General features: G+C 44.5%; 1 protein-coding gene and 1 long non-coding RNA gene across 3 annotated transcripts in view; one reads left to right on the forward strand and one right to left on the reverse strand.

Moving 5' to 3' along the window:
• LOC121694575 overlaps positions 1 to 4,907 on the reverse strand; it is a 21,711-nt gene extending 16,804 nt beyond the window's left edge. Inside the window, exons 1-2 of the long non-coding RNA XR_006025821.1 lie at positions 4,871 to 4,907; positions 4,774 to 4,775 (exon numbers count right to left, since the gene is read on the reverse strand). This is a non-coding gene — a long non-coding RNA (uncharacterized LOC121694575). The remainder of the gene's footprint in view (positions 1 to 4,773; positions 4,776 to 4,870) is intronic.
• The window catches only part of LOC121694573 (alpha-parvin), a 12,004-nt gene extending 708 nt beyond the window's left edge, over positions 1 to 11,296 (forward strand). Inside the window, exons 2-13 of one of the 2 annotated variants that reach the window (XM_042074775.1) lie at positions 4,454 to 4,543; positions 5,068 to 5,138; positions 5,541 to 5,643; positions 5,856 to 5,996; positions 7,892 to 8,007; positions 8,232 to 8,290; positions 8,488 to 8,507; positions 9,156 to 9,217; positions 9,538 to 9,606; positions 10,022 to 10,123; positions 10,730 to 10,802; positions 10,924 to 11,296. In XM_042074775.1, coding sequence (XP_041930709.1) covers positions 4,454 to 4,543; positions 5,068 to 5,138; positions 5,541 to 5,643; positions 5,856 to 5,996; positions 7,892 to 8,007; positions 8,232 to 8,290; positions 8,488 to 8,507; positions 9,156 to 9,217; positions 9,538 to 9,606; positions 10,022 to 10,123; positions 10,730 to 10,802; positions 10,924 to 11,000 — 983 coding nt within the window. In that variant the 3' untranslated portion in view covers positions 11,001 to 11,296. Of the gene's footprint in view, positions 1 to 4,453; positions 4,544 to 5,067; positions 5,139 to 5,540; positions 5,644 to 5,855; positions 5,997 to 7,891; positions 8,008 to 8,231; positions 8,291 to 8,487; positions 8,508 to 9,155; positions 9,218 to 9,537; positions 9,607 to 9,969; positions 10,124 to 10,729; positions 10,803 to 10,923 lie in introns of those variants that run through there. The other variant, XR_006025820.1, reaches the window with a different exon arrangement.
• Positions 11,297 to 11,543: the final 247 nt, after the last annotated feature.

Consider the following 11,543-nt stretch of genomic DNA (forward strand, 5'->3'; position numbering starts at 1 on the left):
AATTTTCCTCCTCTGTCTCGGTGTTTGTGTTTTTACGCAGACTCGCGCATACGGTTTTAAGCAGATGCTATCCAGCGCTCAGGAATTATGTTTCCAGCTCTCGTAGGATTGCGTGTCCATTTAAGGAAAAGTGTCAGTTTTTCCGTTCCGTCCCGCTAGCCGCGGTCAGCCAATTGGTGAGGCTACACAACACTGCGCGTGCTGTCAGGGAAAACAGTGGGCCCAGGCTCTAGTTCAAGATGCAGTCTGAGAATCAAGTCATATCAGTCACACACACTGCCATCTGGGACCCTAATGGATGAACACACACACACACACACAGTCAGTCACAGTCACATACAGTACAGTGTAGGGAACAGACTGATCCAGTCAGAATCAGCATCATTGAACAGTCCACCATAAACATTGGCGAGTCCTGAAAGCTGAGCTTGTTGCTCGTAAGAGTCCAGTGTATTTGTACACATGCTAGTGATGTTGCTCGTAAGAGTCCAGTGTAGGCTACTAGTACACATGCTAGTGGTGTTGGATCATAGCCCCTACAAACTGTAGGACATGGGCACATTATTATCCTACAGTAGAATTGTTGTAACAGTTTGAATTTAAGATTTCAGTCGTGTCCATATGTGTAGATGGTAGATGGTGTAGATCAGGGGTATTCAATTAAACTTCAGCGAGGTCCAGTTACGGAAAATTTCCTAAAGGTCTCATAATGTTTAACATGCGTGTATAGGATATGGATGGATGGCTGGATGGATAGATGGATGGAGCCTAGTTGTCACATGTTTAATGTGAAATAAAATTAGTAGCCTAAAGGCAACATTCGAAATGAGGAGAAATAAGGCAAGATAAGAGTAGGCCCTAACTGGGGAGAAACACTGCTTGGCTATTTTAAGATCTTAAAGTGAACTTAATAAGATTTGAGCTGAGACAAGGATGGATTTATTCCACAGCTGGTTTCTTGATCATCAATCAGCAAGTTTAATTCTATTTTTAATGTTGACCCGAAATCCTGGAAACCTTTAAGGAACATCACGTTGTTGGGCAGTGAATGGCTGTGTTAAGATTGTGGTGGATCAATCATATTGCCCTCTTAATTAAATCGTAAATATTCTGTGGTCTCAGTTCACTGTTGAATCGGTAGGCCTGGCTTCAAATTGGTGCTAGGTGCTTCAAATTGGCGCTTTTAACAATCGCCTATCTCAGAATATGTAGCCTATAAGAGTCGGTCCAGGGCAATTCCGCGCAAAACTGTCACACCCATAACGCCAACACAATGCCATCGTAGGCCTATTTAGTTGACGTTATGGACGTGACAGTTTTGCGTGGTAATTGCCCTGATCGTTATATAAAGCTCTGTTCTCGCTGTCTAGCTTTCTCCCCTTTGAACAATCCATGATTTGAAAATAACTTATATATAATCGCTAAATGACATATCCATCCGATTGTTTCTCGTCACGTCTCCTCTCCTCGCTCGTTTTCCCTGTCAGGCTATCAGTGAGTCTCTTCACATAGTAACTTTACTCACTGACTTGACTTTGTCAGAATGCACAGATTTCACTGGCTGCGTAGCAGCAAGCGAGATGATGGTTCCTGAAGCTGTTATCCTAACCTACAAAACATTTAGCGCAGCTTTGAAATCTTCCGTGAAAATCTAAATTATTATGGTCTGGGTCCGGTCCGCCATTTGGTGACCTCTGGTGTAGATGGTACACTGGTGGTACACGCACCATCACACACACACACTCTGTGTCCCAGTGGGAGGGTGTTTTCTGTGACAACAGGATGTTGCTGTTTGTATTTGTCGAATGGGTTGTTGCTATGGTAATTTGTGTGTGTGTGTGTGGGGGGGGGTTCTCCATACATACAGTCGGCAACTAGTCATAATCGTGGTTACCGCCCCCAGTTGCCGTGGTTACCGTGGCTGAAGGGGAAAACATTTGTTTCGATTGCATGTAATCTAATGGAGGTGCACCGGCTTGAGTACAGAAAGCACCTATAAAAATATTAAATCTTTTAGCAAACATCACTAAACGGCACAAACACATTTCAACTGAGAGTTATCTGTGTGTCAAGGAGGTTAAGGATAACATTAAGTTCCATCATTTTGCTAATTCCAGTTAAACGGCCAGAACTGTCTCGAGTGTACTCATTGTAGAACTGCTTTCAATGGCCGGACTGTGTAGCTCGGTTTAGCAAGCTAACCCTTTTGCCTTAACATCACATACTCTTAAGTTGCATCTGAATTTATTCTCACATGAATGCACATTCCCTACAATGGCCGTGGGAATAGTTTTAACAAGTAATGTGTACCAGTTGGTTATGTTACACTGACGATATAATGTTAGCCAGTTAGCAACCTAATGATGCTACCATTGAATATAGCTTCCAGAAAAATGTGTCGTCATCATTGGGCAATCAAGGGTGAATTAAGTTGTTAGCATACACTGGGCAGTTAAGTAAACACAATTCCTTCAAATTATTGTGTTCAGAAACAAGCAGAACTCCACCTGAATGTAAAACGAATGTATAAAGTCTAACGGTTAGCTAGTTCGCCCATTGACTTCCATTGTGTGAGGTTAGCATGCTTTCCCCCTCTTGGGGGGCGGTAACCTTTCCGAACGTTTTAACCGACTGTATCTATCCAGATGCATGTTTACAATTCCGGAACAGGGTTCCCACTCTAAATTAAATGTAACATTCCATGACTTTTCCCTGACAAAAAAAAATTCAATTCCATGACGTACAATATAATGAATGGCCAAATTCCATGACGTACAATATTCTGACCAAAGATTTCAGAGCAGCCGCGTTCAACAATCTTTGACTTTTGTTTTTGTGGAAAATGAATGGGCACTGAATAAACAAAATTGAGCTAACCACAAACAAGCAGTAAAGCTAATAACCAAATATAACCAATCCTGCGTGGAAATATATTTCTATTATCGTATTTTGGCAAGTAGATTTTAAACTGCTACAACAAAATTCCCTGATATTCCATGACTTTTCCTGGAATAGACTTTCCAAAATTCCATGATATTCAAGAAATTCCATGACCTGTGGGAACCCTGTGTAAAAAACAACCTACATAATGTATTTTACACTGCACTGCAGACGCAGACAGCAGGGCCACTACAGCTGGTATTTCGGTCTCCTTGTTGAGCACGATGCACGTCGGCCTCCATGCTGCGTTCACTGCTGGTAGGCGCACGTCGGCCTCCATGCTGCGTTCACTGCTGGTAGGCCAGCAGTGGACATCCAGTTGAGTCATAGAGAGTCGAGAAACATCAGATGCTTTCAGATCGGATTTCCAACAGCGTTTTCAAACAACAGCGTTCAAATCAGTCCTTTTCATTGCTCCATCTCAGGAGGTACAACATGCCTGAGTAGTGTAGATAAGTGTGTGTGTGGTCGGTGTGTGTGTGTGTGTGTCTGTTTGTTTGTGTGTGTGTGTGTTTGTTTGTTTGTAAATAGGGGAGGATTCCAAAGGGATACTTCAGATTAGGGCTGCTCGATTATGGCAAAAATCATTATCATGATTAATTTGTTCAATATTGAGATCACGATTATTAAACACTTACTGTGATTCTGGAATTATCACCCATTTTCAAAACAGTTAATTCAGTTGAATTTTAAATGAATTTAACTGAAGAAACAGCAGCAGAATAATCGTTATAATTCATAATTCAATGATTGATTAATTCATTTGATTAATTGCACAGCCCTATTTGAGATCAAATCGTGTGTGTGTGTGTGTGCGTGCGTGTGTGTGCGCATGGTGTGTGTGTATGTGTGTGTGGTTTGTAGGTGTGTATACATCACAAACACAAATTTGTTTTAGGTTGAGTTCCTCAGATCCTCACATCTCTTTGGAATTTGGGGAAGAATCCCTGACTTATGTTTTCATATTTTTCACAGTGTAGAAAGAAGTGCTCCTCTGTCTCAACCATCTCTGCCTGGTAGTGACCACATAATCTTTGTTCTCTTGGCAGCCAGGTTTTCCTGTGTCTGTCTGTTTATACTGCTAGATTTTGGTCACTGAGCCTGATTGATGTTTGGGAAACAGACCTGAGACTGAGCTTGATGTGTATTAGTTGTTGTTATTTAATTAATCAATAATTTAGTTATCTTCAGTACCAGCTGGCTCAGAGGACTCTTTTCAGGGTTCATCTCCTGGGTTTTCAGTGCCTCAAAATGGAGGGAGTTCTCGGGACTGCCATTCAGGTGCATCCAGAATTTTAAAAATATTTTCTGAATAGGTAAGGCCAATGGAAAACGGCCTAACTCTGCCCTACATGCATTGTTGGGTGTTTTTGATTGAACTATAAGTATTGATGGGCAGAATTGTGCATGTAGGGCTTCGGTTGGATGCTTGTCCCACTTGGTGTAGTCGTGCATACTGAGCTCATGGTCTGCCATGTCCCCCTCATCCACTGCCCTCTCTACTGCCCCCTAGTGTCGGAGCTGCAGGAGGAGGGCATGAACGCCATCAATCTGCCCCTGAGCCCCATCCCCTTTGAGCTGGACCCTGAGGATACCATGCTGGGTATACACACACACACACACACACACACACACATACACACTCACACTGTCCTGTACACACACACACACACACACACACACACACTGTCCTGTACACACATACACACATATACACACACATACTGTACACACACACAGACGTGCACACACACACACACACACACACACAGACGTGCACACACAAACATCTACATGAGCTTTACACACACACACAGACATGCACACACAAACATCTACATGAGCTTTACACACATACACACACACACACACACACATACACAGACATGCACACACACACACACACACAGACGTGCATATACAGATAGACAGATAGATACTTTATTGATCCCCAGGGGAAATTCAAGTACAATATACAATATTACAACATACACACACACACACACAGACGTGCACACACAAACATCTACATGAGCTTAACACACACACACACACACACACACACACATATACAACACACACACACACACACCATGCTGTAACCCTGTTTCCCTGTGTGTTGGCCAGAGGAGAACGAGGTGCGCACCATGGTTGACCCCAACTCCAGAAATGACCCCAAACTGCAGGAGCTGATGAAGGTTTGATCGGCCGCTGTGTGCGTGTGTGTGTGTGCATGTGTGTGCGTGTGAGTGTGTCTCATCTACCAAAGTCATGGGTCCTCTCTGTCACTGGTTTCTTGTTCACACAATGGCACCACTGTGTTTGTAAAGAACCCTTTTGCTGGGTTGGTTCTTAAAACCCACACTGAAATCAAATTCAGCACTCAACTGAAATCAAATTAAGCACTCAAATTGATTACATAAACAAAAGGTGCAAAGGCTTTTTGTGTCTTCTGATTGAAGAAACCATTTATTGGTGTGTGTGTGTGTGTGTGTGTGTGTGTGTGTGTGTGTTTGTGTGCGTGTGTGTGTTTGTGTGCGTGAGTGCGTCCCTGTGTGTGTGTGTGTGTGTGTGTGTGTGTGTGTGTGTGTGTGCATCAGGTCCTCATTGACTGGATAAATGATGTGCTGGTTGGGGAGAGGATCATTGTGAAGGACCTAGCAGAGGACCTTTATGATGGACAGGTGCTGCAGAAGCTCTTCGGTAAGGAGGAGTGTGTGTGTGTGTGTGTGTGTGTGTGAAGCTCATGTAGATATCTGTATGTGTGTGTGTGTTTGTGTTTATATGTATGTGAGTGTGTGTATATCGGTGAGTGTGTGTATGTATTTATGTATGTGTGTGTGTGTGTGCGTGTGTGTGTGCATGCATGTGTGTATGTGTGCGTGTGTGTGTGTGTGTGTGTGTTCCCCCTGTAGAGAAGCTGGAGGGGGAAAAGCTGAACGTGGCTGAGGTGACTCAGTCTGAGATCGCTCAGAAGCAGAAGCTCCAGACGGTTCTGGAGAAAATCAACGACACCCTGAAGCTCTCCACCCGCAACATCAAGTGGACCATCGACTGTAAGACTGCTCGCACACCACACACACACACACACCCTGAAGCTCTCCACCCGCAACATCAAGTGGACCATCGACTGTAAGACTGCTCGCACACCACACACACACACACACACCCTGAAGCTCTCCTCCCGCAACATCAAGTGGACCATCGACTGTAAGACTGCTCGCACACCCCAGCCTCTGGGGCAGACCAGAGTCCATGTTAGCTGTTAGTTTGATTAGCTTATAGCTCCCGTTTAGCTACAGGCTAGCTATGGGCTTACTGGTCTAACCCACTGCCATTGAATTATGCTAAGATAGGCTAACGGTGTCAGACTGGATTTTTGCAGGCACAGAGAAGAGAAAGATAAGTGTCTTCTTATCTCATCTGGGGTTGATGGCATATGAGATGACTTCCCATAAAGTGTGTGTGTGCCTGTAAGATGGACAGAACGTTCTGTAGGAACTTTTTGCTTTTTGTTTCGGACAGCATGGAACTGGGGGTTAAAGAGTTCCTCTGACCGCAGTTCCTATAACTATTTGAGCTCCTACTTTAGGCTAGTGTCTTTTTCCTGTGATGTGTGTACTCTAGATGAGTGTGTATAGATGAGTGTGTGATGTGTGTACTCTAGATGAGTGTGTGTGATGTGTGTACTCTAAAATGAGTGTGTGTAGATGAGTGTGTGATGTGTGTACTCTAGATGAGTGTGTGTGATGTGTGTACTCTAGATGAGTGTGTAGATGTGTGTACTCTAGATGAGTGTGTAGATGTATGTACTCTAGATGAGTGTGTGTGATGTGTGTACTCTAGATGAGTGTGTGATGTGTGTACTCTAAATGAGTGTGTAGATGTGTGTACTCTAGATGAGTGTGTAGATGAGTGTGTAGATATGTGTACTCTAGATGAGTGTGTGTAGATGTGTGTACTCAAGAAGAGTGTGTAGATGTGTGTACTCTAGATGAGTGTGTACTCTAGATGAGTGCGTGTGATGTGTGTATTCTAGATGAGTGTGTGTAGATGTGTGTACTGTAGATGAGTGTGTGTGATGTGTGTACTCTAGATGAGTGTGTAGATGTGTGTACTGTAGATGTGTGTACTCTAGATGAGTGTGTGTGATGTGTGTACTCTAGATGAGTGTGTGTAGATGTGTGTACTCTAGATGAGTGTGTGTGATGTGTGTACTCTAGATGAGAGTGTGTGTGATGTGTGTACTCTAGATGAGTGTGTGTGATGTGTGTACTCTAGATGAGTGTGTAGATGAGTGTGTGTGATGTGTGTACTCTAGATGAGTGTGTGTGATGTGTGTACTCTAGATGAGTGTGTGTGATGTGTGTATTCTAGATGAGTGTGTAGATGTGTGTACTCTAGATGAGTGTGTGTGATGTGTGTATTCTAGATGAGTGTGTGTGTGATGTGTGTACTCTAGATGAGTGTGTGTGTGATGTGTGTATTCTAGATGAGTGTGTGTGATGTGTGTATTCTAGATGAGTGTGTAGATGTGTGTACTCTAGATAAGTGTGTGTGATGTGTGTACTCTAGATGAGTGTGTGTGTGATGTGTGTACTCTAGATGAGTGTGTGTGTGATGTGTGTACTCTAGATGTGTGTGAGTGATGTGTGTACTCTAGATGAGTGTGTAGATGAGTGTGTGTGATGTGTGTACTCTAGATGAGTGTGTGTGTGATGTGTGTACTCTAGATGAGTGTGTGTGATGTGTGTACTCTAGATGAGTGTGTGTGATGTGTGTACTCTAGATGAGTGTGTAGATGAGTGTGTGTGATGTGTGTACTCTAGATGAGTGTGTGATGTGTGTACTCTAGATGAGTGTGTGTGATGTGTGTACTCTAGATGAGTGTGTGTGATGTGTGTAATCTAGATGAGTGTGTAGATGAGCTTCTCCTCTGTGGTTCCTCTAGCTGTTCATGCCAAAAGCGTTGTTGCCATCCTGCACCTGTTGGTGGCGCTGTCTCAGCACTTCCGCGCCCCTATCCGCCTCCCTGAGCACGTCTCCATACAGGTGGTGGTTGTGCAGGTAAGCCCTCTACACACAACTCACACCTCACACCTGAACATGCAGGTGACCTGTCTAATACACACCAGGGTCACACAGAGGTCAACAGAGACTGTACCTGGATTTTAAGGAGCTGTTCATATTTGGGATGTAATATTTGATTATTACAAGGAGTGTGTGTGTGTGTGTGTGTGTGTGTGTGTGTATGTGTGTGTGTGTGTGTGTGTGTGTGACTCCTCCTTTAGAAGCGGGAGGGGATTTTACAGTCCAAACAGGTTCAGGAGGAAATCACAGGGAACACAGAGTGAGTCTCTACACATGTACACACACACACACACACACACACACACACACACACACATACAAACACATACTCACACACACACACACTCACACACACACTCTCACACACACACACACACTCACACTCACACACACATACACACACACACACACACAGAAATACTAGTCCCTCACAGATCTTTTGTCTTCTTCATACAGGGCCATGTCAGGAAGACACGGTATGTATTTCAAGTTTGTGATGTTGGTGATGTGTACTGAGTGTTAGGTCATGTCATTCCCAGGCAATACTAGAATGAGTGTCGGGTTGAGTGGAGTTGGGTTTACGGGTCAGATATAATGGCTGGGGCTGGGATGGGGGGGTGGGGCTATGTCGTCATCGGAAACGGTGTTTTGCTGTTCACGCAGCAAGGCCAAACCAGGGTTTTCCAAAAAATCCACCCTGGAACTCGTTTTCGAAAAAATATTGTTTTTAGTCACCTAAAATGGCACGGCTGTGTGGAGGCAAGGCCACAACCATAAAAAACGGTTTTCACAACAACTGCTTTTGTGTGCACATGGTCTACGTTAAGAACTCACTTTGTACACTGTAGCACAATAGTGTTGTGGGTGTTGTGCATAAGGAGATGTTGTGCATGTGTGTTAGTTGTGCTAATAAAAATCATGTTTGGTGTGGTAGCTGGTCATGGTGTAGGAATGTGAGTGTGTGTCTGTGTGTGTGTGAAAGTTGTGTGTGCAGTTGTGTTTGAGTGAATGTTGTGTGTGTGTGTGTGTGTAAATAACTGTTGTGTGTGTGTGTAAATAACTGTTGTGTGTCTGTGTGTGTGTGTGTGTAAATAACTGTTGTGTGTGTTGTGTCGTGTCTGCAGAGCGTGATGCCTTTGACACACTGTTTGATCATGCACCAGACAAACTCAACGTGGTCAAAAAGGCAGGTGCCCCCCCCCTCTCTCTCTCTCTCCCTGTCTTTATCCCTCTTTCTCTCTCTCCCTGTCTTTATCTCTCTCTCTCTCCCTGTCTTTATCCCTCTCTATCTCTTTGTCTTTATCACCCTCTCGCTCTCTCCCTCTCTGTCTTTATCCCCCTCTCTCTCTCTCTGTCTTTATCTCCCTCTCTCTCTCTCTCTCTGTCTTCATCCCTCTCTCTCTCCCTGTCTTTACCCCCCCCCCCTCTCTGTCTTTATCCCTCTCTCTCTCTCCCCCCTCTCTCTCTCTAGTTTGACCCTCTCTCATCTCTTTCTCCATCTCTCAGACTCTCATCACTTTTGTCAACAAGCACCTGAACAAGCTCAACCTGGAGGTGGCTGAGCTGGAGACGCAGGTAATGCACACACACACACATACACACACATAGACACACACACGCACACACATACACACACACACACACACACATACAACGCAGACACACATGCACACACACGCACGCACACACACACACACACACACACAACGCAGACTAACATACACAGACATGCACACACACACAATATCCCTGAGTGAAGGTAATGTATACATTGATCTGTGTGTGTGTGTGTTTGTGTGTGTGTGTGTGTGAGTATGTGTATCTGTGTGTGTGTGAGAGTATGTGTATGTCTGTGTGTGTATGTGTTTGTGTTTAGCTTGCCGATGGTGTGTATCTGGTTCTACTGATAGAGCTGTGTGTGTGTGTGTGTGTGTTTAGTTTGCCGATGGTGTGTATCTGGTTCTACTGATGGGGCTGTGTGTGTGTTTAGTTTGCCGATGGTGTGTATCTGGTTCTACTGATGGGGCTGCTTGAAGGCTACTTCATTCCACTCTACAACTTCTTCCTGACCCCCGAGAACTTCGACCACAAGGTCAGAGACAAGGTCACACACACCCACCACCCTCCTGATTGGGCCAGAGACACGACTCACACACACACACCACCCTCCTGATTGGGTCAGAGACACAACTCACACACACCACCCTCCTGATTGGGCCAGAGGTTACGCTAGAGTTTTTTTTGGCTGGACAAAATGTCCGGTAATATTACAGAATATGTTTAAATAGCCACAATTGCCTATACACTTAGACTGCACTGAATCACAAACTTTATATTTCCACAATGCAGTTTATTAAGCGTAGTCAGCACCAGCACTTTGTTAATTGATAAAAACAGTATATTTTGCTCAAATTCTCATTATTGTCAAAGTGTTCAAATGTAGGCTATAGCCTATTTCTTTACACAAAGGCTAATGTTGTGGGTACGGATATGGAATAGAAGTTGTATTTTATAGAAATAGTCTGTTGGCATATTTGCAGTAATGTTGCCCTGACTACTTCACATTTTGATACCACATCTGTTTAGAGATCGCTGAAGTGCTAATGGCCAATGGAGTTAATGCAACAATGCTTGAAACGCACACAGATGCACATTTTTTTTTTGACATGTGTGTGTGTTTGTGTGTGTGTTTTTGCAGGTACACAACGTGTCCTTCTCTTTTGAGCTCATGCAGGATGGTGGCCTAGAGAGGCCAAAACCCCGCCCAGAGGGTCAGTACACACTCACACACACACTCACTCATTCACTCACATACACACACACACCATCATTTCCCTGTGTTCTTGAAAATTAATACATGTTCTGTGTTTTTTCTCTCTCTCTCTGTTGCAGACATTGTCAACTGTGATCTCAAGTCCACTCTGAGGATCCTGTACAACCTCTTCACCAAATACAGAGGAGTGGAATGAGCTGAGCTGGGCACGCACACACACACACACACACCACACACACGCACACACACCTGCAGGAGATACTTAGACACTTGCCAGCATGAAACACACGCAACCCCTTGCCACACAAACACACAACTCCCCCTCCTTACCCACACACACACACACATACACAAACCCCTGCTCACAAACACACATATCTTTTATAGAGATGTACAGTGTAAGCACAGCATAAGCATGTGTCCTCAGTGGTGCGTGCATCCAGCGGACGCACAGACCCACACACACACACACACACACAGCACAACATAAGCATGTGTCCTCCGTGGTGCGTGCAGGCAGATGTGTCTGCAGTGAGGTGAAACCTTATCCAGCGGACGCACACACACACACACACACACACACACACACACACACACAGCACAGCATAAGCATGTGTCCTCAGTGGTGTGTGCAGGCAGACGTGTCTGCAGTGAGATGAAACCTTATCCAGCGGACGCACAGACCCACACACACACACACACACAGCACAACATAAGCATGTGTTCTCCGTGGTGCGTG

Source organism: Alosa sapidissima, chromosome 20 (genome assembly GCF_018492685.1).
Source record: "Alosa sapidissima isolate fAloSap1 chromosome 20, fAloSap1.pri, whole genome shotgun sequence".
Classification (NCBI taxonomy): Eukaryota; Metazoa; Chordata; class Actinopteri; order Clupeiformes; family Clupeidae; genus Alosa; species Alosa sapidissima.